This window comes from Pseudophryne corroboree, chromosome 2 (assembly GCF_028390025.1).
Source record: "Pseudophryne corroboree isolate aPseCor3 chromosome 2, aPseCor3.hap2, whole genome shotgun sequence".
Lineage (NCBI taxonomy): Eukaryota > Metazoa > Chordata > Amphibia > Anura > Myobatrachidae > Pseudophryne > Pseudophryne corroboree.
The window spans coordinates 704,120,246-704,136,300 of NC_086445.1; the positions used below are offsets into that span (position 1 = coordinate 704,120,246).

General features: G+C 48.2%; 1 protein-coding gene across 7 annotated transcripts in view; it reads left to right on the forward strand.

The window, feature by feature from the left end:
* Positions 1-309: 309 nt before the first annotated feature.
* LOC135045631 (complement receptor type 1-like) overlaps positions 310-16,055 on the forward strand; it is a 363,785-nt gene continuing 348,039 nt past the window's right edge. For 5 of the 7 annotated variants that reach the window (XM_063955316.1, XM_063955317.1, XM_063955320.1 and 2 more), the window contains exon 1: positions 310-411. In XM_063955316.1, coding sequence (XP_063811386.1) covers positions 344-411 — 68 coding nt within the window. In that variant the 5' untranslated portion in view covers positions 310-343. The other 2 variants (XM_063955318.1, XM_063955319.1) reach the window with 2 other exon arrangements.

A 16,055-nucleotide genomic window follows, 5' to 3' on the forward strand; every position in this document is an offset into this window, starting at 1 on the left:
ACAATTCTAATACTGGAGTCTGGAGGAGGGGCACAGAGGGAGGAGCCAGTTCACACCCTTTCAAAGTCTTAAAGTGCCCATGTCTACTGCGGATCCCGTCTATACCCCCATACCCTCCAACTGTACCTTTTTAATAGGTACAGTACCTTTTTTTATGGTCTGTATCTATTTTTGGCTCTCCAAACTTCCATTGAAAGTATAGGAAAAGGGGCGTGACCACGCCCCCTTTACCCGTGGCCATGCCCCTTTTTCTAATTTGTACCTATTTTTGTGTGTAAAATGTTGGAGGGTATGTACCCCATGGTTCTAATGTGACCCCAGCATCCTCTAGAACGTATGAGAAATGTACCTTACGGAAAGGGTTATTCTGTTGGAGGGTGTGATACTCACGCAGCCAGTTCTGGGGAAGAGGTGAGGCGGCAACAGCAGCCGGTCCTCCCTCCAGGTGCACGTGTGTGTGTGACAGCCGGAACTGGAGGAGGCGGCGGCGGCGCCCAGCAGCAGCGGCGCAGGCTGGGTGACGCTGGTAGAGGGTATAGCTTAATCACCGCAGTTCCTGCCCTGGCTGCTTGTAGCTGCAGACGCCGCAGCAGTGCAAAGAGACGCCGCCGGTGGGAGTGAAGCTGACTGCGGCTGACTGTAGGTAGGGCAAGCGGCGAAGTAGCTACGGTAATAAGCAGCGTCTGTCACTGTGACCTGTGGCTGCAATGAGCGCCGCGCCCCGGGGGCACACCCGTGTGGTTTCAGTCACAGGCCGAGACAGGCCTCAGTAAGCTTCTTGTGCTGGGTTATGTGTGGGAATAGTGGCCGGGGTGTGAGCTGTGTATGTGACGATAGCTGCAGCTATGCAGGTGCATACATAGAGGCATCATAGCTTCCATTGCCAGCACTCTCGGGAGGGCTGTGTTTCCCTCTGGCTGTTGAGTGGCTGCTTGTTATCATCAAAGCTTTCTGATTTATAGTATTGGTTTCCATGGTGATGCCAGGTTGGTTATTAATTTATGTAAAAGTCTGCTTGGCTTATTTATTCTATGTTTCTCTACGTGTTTTTGGGGTAATTTTTTTTTTCTTTTTGTGTGGTAGTAATGTATACCTTTTTGTTAAGCACCTAAAAAAAATTTTTTTTAAATCGGGGTTTCTAATGTTGATTGAACCTAGCGTTTTTAAGTATTTTCGAAACACGTGCGTTTTTGCCGTAACTTCAAACATTAGGCAGATAAAGTGATTTGGTTTGGATTTTTAGATTCAGGAGTAAGTTTCCTTAGAGGTGCAAATTTTGGTGGTGATCCCTTAATAAACACCCGTCATACTTCAAATAAACTGGATAAAGAAGCTGCCATTAGTAAATAATTGAATACATTGAAAAATCAATATTTCTTTTACGTCCTAGAGGATACTGGGGTCCACATAAGTATCATGGGGTATAGATGGGTACACTAGGAGCCTTTGGCACTTTAAGAAATCAATAGTGTACACTGGCTCCTGCCTCTATGCCCCTCCTACCAGACTCAGTTTAGAAAATGTGTCCGGAGGAGCCGCTCACACTTGGGAAGCTCCTGAAGGGTTTTCTGCATTTATTTTCTATTTTATTGTTTTCAGGCAGGTCTGGCTGGCACCAGACTGCCTTCTTCGTGGGACTTAGGGGGGGACGGCCCAACCTCCCTAGGGTTAATGGTTCCTTTCCCCACTGACAAAACACTGAGTTCCTGAGGGTCCTATTCGCCAGCCCCACCACGGCGACCATACAGAACCGCAGCACGCCGCCACCCCTAACAGAGCCAGAAGTGTGGTGAGTAGGTGGCCGGCGTCCCGGTTAGCAGGTCGCCGGCTGTAATGGGGTCACCAGCACTATTTACCTTCTGCAGCTTACACAGGCAGCCTGACAGGAAAGCACAGCTCCTCCACACGGACTCCTGAGCCCCTCAGAGGTACCAGGGGGTCATAGCAAAGGCGGGGGAGCAATAATTTGGTGTACTAAGCCCTGGTAAGGGTACTTAGTTTGCGACCCAGCTAAGTCTATCCTTTAGCTTTAGGGGCGCTGTGTAGCTGGCTCCGATACTGTGTCTCCCTAGAAGGGCTATGTGTGGGTTAACTGCTTTTAACCTATTCCTCACTGGGTGTGTGTGTGTTCTTTTACATTTATCATGTGAAAGGAAGTGTACATCATGCACAGCAGAGTACTTTCTCTGACGTCCTAAGTGGATGCTAGGACTCCGTAAGGACCATGGGGAATAGCGGCTCCGCAGGAGACTGGGCACAACTAAAAGAAAGCTTTAGACTAACTGGTGTGCACTGGCTCCTCCCACTATGACCCTCCTCCAGACTTCAGTTAGAATCTTGTGCCCGGCTGAGCTGGATGCACACTAGGGGCTCTCCTGAGCTCCTAGAAGAGAAAGTATATTTTAGGTTTTTTATTTTCAGTGAGATCTGCTGGCAACAGACTCACTGCTACGAGGGACTAAGGGGAGAAGAAGCGAACCTACCTGACTGGAGATAGTTTGGGCTTCTTAGGCTACTGGACACCATTAGCTCCAGAGGGATCGAACACAGGACCCGACCTCGATCGTTCGGTCCCGGAGCCGTGCCGCCGTCCCCCTTACAGAGCCAGAAGCAAGAAGTGGTCCGGAAAATCGGCGGCAGAAGACCTCGGTCTTCAACAAGGTAGCGCACAGCACTGCAGCTGTGCGCCATTGCTCCTCATGCACACCTCACACTCCGGTCACTGATGGGTGCAGGGCGCTGGGGGGGGGGGGGCGCCCAGAGCAGCAATATAAACACCTTGGCTGGCGAATCATCACAATATATAGTCCCAGAGGCTATATATGTGATAAATTACCCCTGCCAGAATTCCTGAAAAAAGCGGGAGAAGTCCGCCGGAAAAGGGGCGGGGCTAACTCCCTCAGCACACTGGCGCCATTTCTCCCTCACAGCTCCGCTGGAAGGATTGCTCCCAGGCTCTCCCCTGCAGTATCAAGCTACAAAGGGTAAAAAAGAGAGGGGGGGCACTAAATTTAGGCGCAGTTTAACTTATATAGCAGCTATAAAGGGAAATAATTCAGTTAATCCCTGTATTATTATAGCGCTCTGGTGTGTGCTGGCATACTCTCTCTCTGTCTCCCCAAAGGGCTTTTGTGGGGTCCTGTCCTCTGTTAGAGCATTCCCTGTGTGTGTGTGGTGTGTCGGTACGGCTGTGTCGACATGTTTGATGAGGAGGCTTATGTGGAGGCGGAGCAGATGCCTATAAATGTGATGTCACCCCCTGCGGGGCCGACACCTGAGTGGATGGTTATGTGGAAGGAACTACGTGACAGTGTCGACTCCTTACATAAAAGGTTTGACGACATACCAAATATGGGACAGCCGGCTTCTCAGCCTGTGCCTGCCCAGGCGTCTCAAAAGCCATCAGGGGCTCTAAAACGCCCGCTACCTCAGATGGCAGACACAGATGTCGACACGGATACTGACTCCAGTGTCGACGACGACGATGAGACTAATGTAACTTCCAATAGGGCCACACGTTACATGATTGAGGCAATGAAAAATGTGTTGCACATTTCTGATGTTACCCCCGGTACCACAAAAAAGGGTATTATGTTTGGAGAGAAAAAGCTACCAGTAGTTTTTCCTCCATCTGAGGAGTTAAATGAAGTGTGTGAAGAAGCGTGGGCTTCCCCCGATAAGAAACTAGTAATTTCTAAAAGGTTACTAATGACGTACCCTTTCCCGCCGGAGGATAGGTCACGTTGGGAAACATCCCCTAGGGTGGATAAAGCGCTTACACGCTTGTCAAAGAAGGTGGCACTACCGTCTCTGGATACGGCCGCCCTAAAGGAACCTGCTGATAGAAAGCAGGAGGCTATCCTGAAGTCTGTATATACACACACAGGTATTATACTGAGACCAGCCATTGCTTCAGCATGGATGTGCAGTGCTGCAGCTGCGTGGTCAGATTCCCTGTCGGAAAATATTGATACCCTAGACAGGGACACTATATTGCTAACCGTAAAGCATATTAAAGACGCAGTCTTATACATGAGAGATGCACAGAGGGATATTTGCCGGCTGGCATCTAAAATAAGTGCAATGTCCATTTCTGCCAGGAGAGGGTTATGGACTCGGCAGTGGACAGGTGATGCAGACTCAAAAAGGCACATGGAAGTTTTGCCTTATACAGGTGAGGAGTTGTTCGGGGATGGTCTCTCGGACCTAGTTTCCACAGCAACTGCTGGGAAGTCTGCATTTTTACCCCATGTTCCCTCACAGCCAAAGAAAGCACCGTATTATCAGGTACAGTCCTTTCGGCCCCATAAGGGCAAGCGGGTTAAAGGTGCGTCCTTTCTGCCCAGAGGCAGAGGTAGAGGGAAAAAGCTGCAGCATACAGCCAGTTCCCAGGAGCAAAAGTCCTCCCCCGCTTCCTCTAAGTCCACCGCATGACGCTGGGGCTCCACAGGTGGAGCCAGGTACGGTGGGGGCCCGTCTCAAAAATTTCAGCAATCAGTGGGCTCGCTCACGGGTGGATCCCTGGATCTTTCAAGTAGTATCTCAAGGGTACAAGCTGGAATTCGAGACGTCTCCCCCCCGCCGTTTCCTCAAATCTGCCTTGCCAACAACTGCCTCAGGCAGGGAGGCAGTGCTAGAGGCAATTCACAAGCTGTATTCCCAGCCGGTGATAGTCAAGGTGCCCCTACTTCAACAAGGACGGGGTTACTATTCCACAATGTTTGTGGTACCGAAACCGGACGGTTCGGTGAGACCCATTTTAAATTTGAAATCCTTGAACACATATATAAAAAAATTCAAGTTCAAGATGGAATCGCTCAGGGCGGTTATTGCAAGCCTGGACGAGGGGGATTACATGGTATCACTGGACATCAAGGATGCTTACCTGCATGTCCCCATTTACCATCCTCACCAGGAGTACCTCAGATTTGTGGTACAGGATTGTCATTACCAATTCCAGACGTTGCCGTTCGGTCTCACCACGGCTCTGAGGGTATTTACCAAGGTAATGGCCGAAATGATGATACTCCTTCGAAAGAAGGGAGTTTTAATTATCCCGTACTTGGACGATCTCCTGATAAAGGCGAGGTCCAGGGAGCAGTTGTTAGTCGGGGTAGCACTATCTCGGGAGGTGCTACAACAGCACGGCTGGATTCTAAATATTCCAAAGTCACAGCTGGTCCCTACGACACGTCTACTGTTCCTGGGGATGGTTCTGGACACAGAACAGAAAAAAGTGTTTCTCCCGGAGGAGAAGACCAAGGAGCTGTCATCTCTAGTCAGAGGCCTCCTAAAACCAAAACAGGTGTCGGTGCATCACTGCACGCGGATCCTGGGAAAAATGGTAGCTTCCTACGAAGCAATTCCATTCGGCAGGTTCCATGCAAGAACCTTTCAGTGGGACCTGTTGGACAAGTGGTCCGGATCGCATCTTCAGATGCATTGGCTGATAACCCTGTCTCCAAGGGTCTCTGCTGTGGTGGCTGCAAAGTGCTCATCTTCAAGAGGGCCGCAGATTCGGCATACAGGACTGGGTCCTGGTGACCACGGATGCCAGCCTTCGAGGCTGGGGGGCAGTCACACAGGGAAGAAACTTCCAAGGACTATGGTCAAGTCAGGAGACTTCCCTACACATAAATATTCTGGAACTGAGGGACATTTACAGTGCCCTAAGTCAGGCAAAACCCCTGCTTCAAAACCAGCTGGTACTGATCCAGTCAGACAACATCACGGCGGTCGCCCATGTAAACCGACAGGGCGGCACGAGAAGCAGGACGGCGATGGCAGAAGCCACAAGGATTCTCCGATGGGCGGAAAATCACGTGTAAGCACTGTCAGCAGTGTTCATTCCGGGAGTGGACAACTGGGAAGCAGACTTCCTCAGCAGGCACGACCTCCACCCGGGAGAGTGGGGACTTCATCCAGAAGTCTTCCAACTGATTGTAAACCGTTGGGAAAGGCCACAGGTGGACATGATGGCGTCCCGCCTAAACAAAAAGCTAGAAAGATATTGCGCCAGGTCAAGAGACCCGCAGGCGATAGCTGTGGACGCTCTAGTGACACCGTGGGTGTACCGGTCGGGTTATGTGTTCCCTCCTCTTCCTCTCATACCAAAGGTACTGAGGATAATAAGGAGAAGAGGAGTAAGAACTATACTCATTGTTCCGGATTGGCCAAGAAGAGCTTGGTACCCGGAACTTCAAGAAATGATCTCAGAGGACCCATGGCCTCTGCCGCTCAGACAGGACCTGCTACAGCGGGGGCCCTGTCTGTTCCAAGACTTACCGCGGCTGCGTTTGACGGCATGGCGGTTGAACATCGGATCCTGAAGGAAAAGGGCATTCCGGAGGAAGTCATTCCTGCGCTGATTAAATCTAGTAAAGAAGTAACCGCAAACCATTATCACCGCATATGGCGAAAATATGTTGCGTGGTGTGAGGCAAGGAAGGCCCCAACGGAGGAATTTCAGCTGGGCCGTTTCCTGCACTTCCTACAGTCAGGGGTGACTATGGGCCTAAAATTGGGTTCCATTAAGGTCCAGATTTCGGCTCTATCGATTTTCTTCCAGAGAGAACTGGCTTCACTACCTGAAGTTCAGACTTTTGTTAAGGGAGTGCTGCATATTCAGCCCCCTTTTGTGCCTCCAGTGGCACCTTGGGATCTCAACGTGGTGTTGGATTTCCTAAAGTCACATTGGTTTGAGCCACTTAAAACCGTGGAATTGAAGTTTCTCACGTGGAAAGTGGTCATGTTGTTGGCCTTGGCTTCGGCCAGGCGTGTATCAGAATTGGCGGCTTTGTCATGTAAAAGCCCTTATCTGATTTTCCATATGGATAGGGCAGAATTGAGGACTCGTCCCCAATTTCTCCCTAAGGTGGTATCAGCCTTTCATCTGAACCAACCTATCGTGGTGCCTGCGGCTACTAAAGACTTGGAGGCTTCCAAGTTGTTGGACGTAGTCAGGGCCCTGAAAATTTATGTTTCCAGGACAGCTGGAGTCAGAAAGACTGACTCGCTATTTATCCTGTATGCGCACAACAAGTTGGGTGCACCTGCTTCAAAGCAGACTATTGCTCGCTGGATCTGTAGTACGATTCAGCTTGCACATTCTGCGGCTGGACTGCCGCATCCTAAATCAGTGAAAGCCCATTCCACGAGGAAGGTGGGCTCTTCTTGGGCGGCTGCCCGAGGGGTCTCGGCTCTACAACTTTGCCGAGCAGCTACTTGGTCGGGGTCAAACACATTTGCTAAATTCTACAAGTTTGACACCCTGGCTGAGGAGGACCTAGAGTTTGCCCATTCGGTGCTGCAGAGTCATCCACACTCTCCCGCCCGTTTGGGAGCTTTGGTATAATCCCCATGGTCCTTACGGAGTCCCAGCATCCACTTAGGACGTCAGAGAAAATAAGAATTTACTCACCGGTAATTCTATTTCTCGTAGTCCGTAGTGGATGCTGGGCGCCCATCCCAAGTGCGGATTGTCTGCAATACTTGTATATAGTTATTGTTTAACTAAAGGGTTATTGTTGAGCCATCTGTTGAGAGGCTCTGTTGTTATCATACTGTTAACTGCGTATTGTATCACGAGTTATACGGTGTGGCTGGTATGAGTCTTACCCGGGATTCAAAATCCTTCCTTATTGTGTCAGCTCTTCCGGGCACAGTATCCTAACTGAGGTCTGGAGGAGGGTCATAGTGGGAGGAGCCAGTGCACACCAGTTAGTCTAAAGCTTTCTTTTAGTTGTGCCCAGTCTCCTGCGGAGCCGCTATTCCCCATGGTCCTTACGGAGTCCCAGCATCCACTACGGACTACGAGAAATAGAATTACTGGTGAGTAAATTCTTATTTTTCTCAATCTGGGGGGTCTCTGCAGTGTACTCAAGATAGTACACAATCTCAGGCTAGTGGATCTGAACCTGTTTGGTTAGATTCATTAAAGGGGATGATGTCAAATATTTCAAACAAACTGTGCCAAAATGGAAAGGAGATGCAATATTTAAGGCAATCTGTAGATGACCTGATGAATAGAGATTCAATGGTCATTCCAGCATCTGAGACCCCTGCTATTTGTCTACAGAAGCGTACTCTAGCCCAAATCATGCAGGCTGATACCGATGATGATGTTTCGGATCCAGAGGAGGGGGGGGGTGTACTTAGTGGGGGAAGTGGGAGGAATGCAGCTTTAGCACAGGGAACACAGGCCCTGATTGAAGCTATAAGAGAGGTCTGCACATTCCTGACAAAGTGTCAGAGGATGAGGAGATATCCTCTGCTACTTTCCCTGCTTCTAAGGAATTAAATTCCCTCTTTGAAGCAACTTGAGTTAACCCTGACAAGAAGTTTCAGATTCCAAAACAGTTAATGACATCCTTCCCTTTTCCTCAGGACGATAGAAAAAAATGGGAAAACCCACCGATAGTTGACGCTTCGGTTTCCAGGCTGTCACGTAAGATAGTTTTACCTGTTCCCGGGGCAGCTTCATTGAAGGATGCTGCAGATTGCAAGATTGAGACCACTCTCAAATCTCTGTACACAGCGGTGGGGGTGGCCCAAAGACTCACTATTCGCTTGTGCATGGATCACTAGGGCCATTGCAAAATGGTCTGGTAATCTAATTGATGGGTTAGATTCCCTGTCCAAGGGGGAGATTATTTTACTCCTACAGCAAAGCACATACAGGATCCTGCTAACTTTATGTTGGAGGCCATAAAGGAGATTGGACTGCTCAACGCACGAACCACTGCCATGGCAGTGTCGGCATGCAGGGGCTTGTGGCTACGCCAGTGGACTGCGGATGCGGATTCCAGGAAAGGCGTGGAAAGCCTACCTTTCACAGGTGAGGGCCTGTTTGGAGATGAACTGGATACGTGGATATCCAAGGCTACGGCGGATAAGTCTACATACCTTCCTTCCGCAGCACCCCCGGCTAGAAAATCCTATTCTGCACCAACTTTGCAGTCCTTTCGGACAGCGAAGTTTAAAGGTAAGTCCAAAGGTTCCTCTGCTGCATTCAAAGGCAATAGAGGTAAGACCAGAAAACCTGCAAATACAGGATCAGACCTCTGGTTTTGCTTCCGCAAAAACCTTCAGCATGACGGTGGACCGCACTGCCTGGTCAACAGGCAGGTGGGATCCCGGTTACGATATTTCAGTCACGTATTGACCACATCATGCCTGGATTCATGGGTAAAAGATCTTATTGTCCAGGGCTACAGACCGGAGTTTCAGGAACTCCTACCTCACAGATTCTACGAATCAGGCTTGCCAGCTTCACCGGAAGCAAGTATAACCTTACAAACAGCAGTACAGACTCAGGTCATTGTTCCAGTTACAATTCAACTACAAAACAAAGGTTTCTATTCCAACCTGTTTGTGGTACCAAAACCAGATGGTTCGGTGAGGCCTATTTTAAACCTCAAATCACTGAACACATTTACGGGTGTTCAAATTCAAGATGGAGTCGCTGAGAGCAGTGATCTCGGATCTGGAGGAGGGAGAATTCTTAGTGCCTCTGGTCATCAAGGATGCGTACCTTCATATTCCGATTTGGCCACCTCATCAGGCTTATCTAAGGTTTGCGTTGCAGGACCGTCACTACTAGTTTCAGGCCCTATCCTTTGGGCTCTCCACGGCACCGAGAGTGTTTACCAAAGTAATGGCGGAGATGATGTTTCTCCTTCGCAAGCAAGGAGTGAACATAATAGCGTACCTGGACGATCTACTGACAAAAGCATCATCCAGGGAGAGCTTATTACACAGCATTGCCCTCTCAACGCATCTACTCCAGGATCACAGGTGGATACTGAACCTGCCAAAATCTCACCTGAAACCAACATGGAGGCTTCCGTTCCTGGGGGTGATAATGGATACGGAGGTACAGAAGGTATTCCTTCCTCTGGAAAATGCATTGGTAATTCAGTCAATGATAAGGGACGTCCTAAGGCCGACCCGGATTTCATTGCATCTGTGCATTCGCCTCCTGGGAAAGATGGTAGCCTCTTATGAGGCACTGCAGTACGGAAGGTTTCATGCAAGGCCCTTCCAGCTGGATCTGCTGGACAAATGGTCCGTTTCACATCTACACATGCACCAGAGGATACGTCTGTTTCCAAAAGCCAGGATTTCTCTTCTGTGGTGTCTACAGACTTCTCACCTGACGGAGGGCTGAAGGTTCGGGATTCAGAATTGGATTATGCTAACCATGGATGCAAGCCTCAGAGGGTGGGGAGCAGTCACCCAAGGGGAACACTTCCAAGGAAAGCGGTCAACTCAGGAAACCGTTCTTCCGATCAACGTTCTGGAACTAAGGGCCATATACAACGCCCTTCTGCAGGCATCTCATCTTCTTCACAATCGAGCCCCATCCAGGTTCAATCGGACAATGTGACGGTGGTGACGTACATAAACAGACAGGGCGGAACGAAGAGCAGATCAGCAATGTCAGAGGTGACAAGAATTCTCCTCTGTGCAGAGAGACATGCATTGGTGCTGTCCGCGATCTTCATTCCGGGCGTGGACAACTGGGAAGCAGACTTCCTCAGCAGACACGACCTCCACCCAGGGGAGTGGGGCCTTCGCACGGAGGTGTTCGGGTGCTTGACTCGTCGGTGGGGGACTCCACAGATCAACATGATGGCCTCTTGTCTCAACAAGAAGCTCCAGCGGTATTGCTCCATGTCAAGAGACCCACAGGTAGTGGCGGTGGACGCTCTGGTGACTCTGTGGGTCTAGAACTTTCAAAAGAATAAAAAGGGAAAGGGTTCAAGCAATTATCATTGCTCCGGATTGGCCAAGAAGGGCTTGGTACACAGATATACTGGACCTGGACGATCCGTGGCCTCTACCTTTTCGGGGGGATCTTCTGCAATAGGGGCTATTCATCTATCAAGACTTACCGCGGCTACGTTTGACGGCATGGAGGTTGAGCGTCAAATTCTAGCCCGGACAGGGTAATTCCTACCTTTATCCAAGGCCGAAAAGGGGTAACGTCTAAACCAGGGGTGGGGAACCTCAGGCCCGAGGGCCGTATAAGGCCCACAGAGCCACTTGATCCGGCCTGGCCAGGCTCACCTAGCCGGGCGCATGCTGAGATTATTACTAGTGGGCCCCTGGCTTCTTACCCTCAGTAGCAGCCAGAGGCAGGAGCTCACTCCTGAGCTCCGGCTTCCAGCTCTGGCAGTGTGCGTGTGCTGCTAAGCGGTGTTATGGGAGAGATGTCATGACTTCTCTCCCATAGTTCTGAGGAGCGAGCGGCCAGGTGGAGGGCAACGGTCCTGAAGCAGGAGTGGGGCTGATGAGTATTGTAGTTTTTTTTTCCTATTAATGTATGTGTGTGTGTGTGTGTGTGTGTGTGCTTCGATACTAGGGGGCATAACAAGTGACTGGTGGCATAACTAATGGGGCATGACAAGTGACTGGGGGCATACTTACTGGGGCATAACAACTGACTGGGGGTATATCTACTTGGGGCATAACTACTGACTGGGAGCATAACTACTGGGGGCATATCTACCGGGGGCAGGCTCATTTTTAAGTTGATAATTTTTGTATGGCCCCCAAAGGATTTTATAAATATCCAAATGGCCCTTGGTAGAAAAAAGGTTCCCCTCCCCTGGTCTAAACCCTACCACCGGATTTCGAGAAAATACGTCTCTTGGTGTGAAAACATGAAATTTCCGGGTCATTTTCTGCAGTCTAGGATGGATGTGGGCCTACGCCTTAGATCAGTAAAAGTCCAGATTTCGGCCTTATCCATTTTCTTCCAGAAACAGCTGGCTTCCCTTCCTGAGTTTCAGACGTTCTTGAAAGGGCTTCTGCGCATACAACCGCCCTTTGTGCCTCCCACGGCACCTTGGGATCTTTAACATGGTGTTGCAGTTTCTACAATCGAATTGGTTTGAGCCTTTACAGGAGGTAGATGTAAAGTTTCTTACATGGAAGACCGTCACACTATTGGCCTTGACGAGGCGTGTTTCGGAATTGAGGGGCCTAGTCTCACAAGAGCCCCTATTTGATTTTTCATGAAGATATAGCTAAACTCAGAACTCGTCAGCAGTTTCTTCCAAAGGTGGTGTCTGTGTTTCATATCAGCCAGCCTATTGTGGTTCCGGTGCTTACGGACACCTCTTCCACTTCAAAGTCCCTGGATGTTGTGTGGGCTTTGAAAATCTATGTCAAACGGACAGCTCGTCACAGAAAATCCGACTCTCGCTTTGTGATCCCAAGAAAATTGGGTGTCCTGCTTCAAAGCAGTCTATGGATCACGCTTACTATCCGGCATTCTTACGCTACGGCAGGTTTGCTGGTTCCTAAATCTGTTCATGCCCACTCTCTATTCGGTCGGTGGGTTCTTCCTGAGCGGCTGCTGAGCAGCTACTTGGTCTGGTTCAAACACGTTTGCTAAGTTCTACAAGTTCGATACTTTGGCCTCTGTGGACCGTCAGTTCGGTCAGTCAGTTCTGCAGGAACCTCAGCACTCTCCCACACGGTTTGGGAGTTTTGGTACATCCCCATGGTACTAATGTGAACCCCAGTATCCTCTAGGACGTAAGAGAAAATAGGATTCTAATTACCTACCGGTAAATCCTGTTCTTGTAGTCCGTAGAGGATACAGGGCGCCCGCCCAGTGCTTTGTTTTCCTGCATGGTTACTTGGTTAAGTATTGTTGTTGGTTCAGCTGTTGCTGTTCCTGTTCGTGTTAGGTTAACATGGTTTTCTTCTCGTGTGTGTGTGTGTGTGTGTGTGGATTCGAATCTCACCACTATCCTTTCTGCATCCTTCTCTCAAGATATGTTCATCTCCTCCGGCACAGTTTCTAGACTGAGTCTGGTAGGGGGGCATAGATGGAGGAGCCAGTGCACATTATTGATTTCTTAAAGTGCCCAAGGCTCCTAGTGGACCCGTCTATACCCCACGGTACTAATGTGGACCCCAGTATCCTCTATGGACTACGAGAAAAGGATTTACCGGTAGGTAATTAAAATCCTATTTTAATAAACGTATTGTCAGACAGTCGAGATATTTGGCAGACATTTGTTGTTTTTACATCCTCTCTTAACTAAAAGATTTTCATAAAAATCGGAGATGGGTGGTTGACATGCCTGATTGAACGGACATGAAATGACCCCGCACCAAGATAGGCTTGACTGCAGATTAGATACATGACTCATCCACATGATGATGGCTGGGGTTGAAAGTGTGTTTAAAATGTTATTTAAAAAACATGAGGGGGGGGGGGAGAGATTTAATTGTTTTGGGTGCCTTTACATAATTGGTGCCCGATGCCCGACCAGTGATATTCAATTGTTCTACCTATGGGCTTGGCTCCCCAAATGCACTGAGTTTAGATGCCTAAATACATTCACACTTACTGATGCTGAGTTCCTCCACCAAACACCTACCCAGCAGGGTCTCCTTGTCCTGGGCAGTCATCGTGACTGCACTAGCTATGATGGACAGGCTAGCCTGGAGGAATGCTTGCTCTACAGCTCACCTTTCTGAGCCAAGATTGCCACTGCAGATCAACAGCTCCTGCCACAGCATGGAGATGTCCTTCAGCATTGGTAACACTGCCCCAGACATCACTCCAGTGTTGTACCCTTCCAGGGCAAAGAGCACGGACATTACTTAAATGAATGCTGGAGTGACATTCTGCCCTGATTAAAGCAGGGTGCACACTAGAGTGATGTCGGCATGATATGCCATTTCATAACAAATTGCCTATATTGCTCAGTGTGTATGGGGGATTGCACACTACCAAGGACGCTAGCGATTGACGCTTGGTCGGATGTGCTGAACGTCCAGCCAGGCGTTGTCTATCGTACTTTAGTATGCTGATGAAGAACAGGAACATGTTTGTTCTGACCTTCATTAGCATTGCCCCAGTGTGTACACACAATCTGGACTGACAGGAATTCGTTCCGATGTTGGAATGAATCCCTGTCGCTCTAGTGTGTACCTGGCTTAAAGCTGGGAACACATTAGCCATCAATTTGCCCGATAACGAGTTATTAGGGCAAATAATCCAAATCATCCTAATGTGTACCCACTACATTGCTAGCGATGTGCGCTGCCCAATGCAGCCTGTCCATAAATCAACCCCCCCCCCCCCCCCAAGCATCTGCAAGTGTGTTTGCACTTGCTGATGGCTGCGAAGGACGATGCAATCTCGCTTGTTTACAATTTTCGTTTAATGTGTACCCAACTTAAGGCCAGAGATGTGTGCACTCAAGGGGATGGGTACAGTATTTGGCATAATTTAAGAGTAGAAGAGGCAGATGGCACAGACCACCCCACTCCCTCCTCGTCACATTAAATCAGGAGTTGCACAGAGGATTGAGCAGTGGATTGTGCTCCGGAAAGGGGCAGGGGCATTCTCCCATCTGCAAAATGGGCTGGGCGCTGTTTTCTGCTAAAATAACCATGCAGGAACACTATCCGTTTGTATTTTATTTCTCTCGTAATTATACTTGGGGGCTTATCTTTATCATTGTTGATCTCATTACATTATTTGTAAAGTAATTTTTCATCAGTTGATGAAAGACTAATTTGATTGTCAGTATTATATATATTTTTTTTTAAATTTTTATTTATACAAGGAGAGAAAGCCGGTACAGTAGAAAGACAATTGTACAATAATAAATTGGAACATATTGCTCGATTTTTTTTTTTTTTTTTTTTTTTTCAAAATACAATAAAAACAAAGGGTAATAGTAAGTAATGAAAGACATATCAAAAAGATAAGAGCAGAGGGGAGAAAGAGAATTAGAGAGAGAAAAAGAGAAGGAAAGGGAAACAGAAGAGGACAACTTGAATCAAATTTGCTAGGCAAAGCAAACAATATATAGCGAAAAGGCATCTACTTGCTGTATTGAGAAAGGAGACCCTCGGAAGGAGGACCTGAGGACAGCGCATCCAACAGGATAAAAAAAACAAATCTAGGGTTGGCAAGACATCGCAAGCATCCAGGGACCCCAAACTAGCTAAAATTTATGGGGACAATCATGCAGATAATAGGTGATTTTTTCTTCTTCTACTGTATTCGCAATAAACCATACGTAATTACGTAAAGTGGTTGACTGTAGGGGTGACAGGAGATTTCCAGCTTCTAGCGACTAAAGATTTGGCAGCAGCTAAAATGTGGGAGAATAATTTGTTTAAGGGCGGGTCCACATCCGGAAAAGGATGAGCTATTAGGAACGCCAACAAACGGGAGTGGCAGAGGAAACGTCTTAGACAGTTTGTCAGGGGTATAATGACATCTATAGTACAGCTTATAGGAGGTTTCTTTAATTTGTATGGAGATTGAACTCCTAGCAGTTCCCTCTCTCACCTCCTCCCCATCAGAGGGGGGGCAGTGTCTCTCTCCCACTCCCTTTCGTGGCGGACCTGCGAGACTGAAGTTGCCCCAGCAAGAATGGAATATATATATATATATATATATATATATATATATATATATATATATATATATATATATATATATATATATATATATATATATAAGAAATCATGCCTCTGCGCAGAGGTTTCTTAATAAATACAAATTCAAAGGGTGTAAGATCTTGTTTGACCGATGAAAGGGACAGGAGGAAGTGGCAGATTTGGAAATATTTGAAAAAGGGCGGGGATAGGGAAGGAAATTTAAGTTTAAGTTCATTTATTGATGTCCATGAGTCTTGAAAATAAAGATCGGACACGAGGCGAATACCAGCGGTTTGCCAAAGCTTAAAATGTAGGGGAGACACTCCAGAGGGAAAAGCAGGGTTATCCCATAGTGGGGTAAGGGGGGAGGGAGCAGAAGACAATTTAAATAACAATAGAGTTATCCCACAAGGAGAGGTGGAATTTAAGCGAAGGGGAAAAGATTAGCTACAGAGTATTTATGAGACTTGTCCAGCCCCCAAATAGATGCTAGAGATTGGATTCCCAGAGCATAGGATTCCAGATCAATCCAAGCTATGATCCCCGGAGAACCAAAGGAAGTTGCAATTTGATTTAAATGGCTAGCCAGATAGTAAACTTTGAGGTCAGGAAAGCCTCTGCTCCCTCTCGAC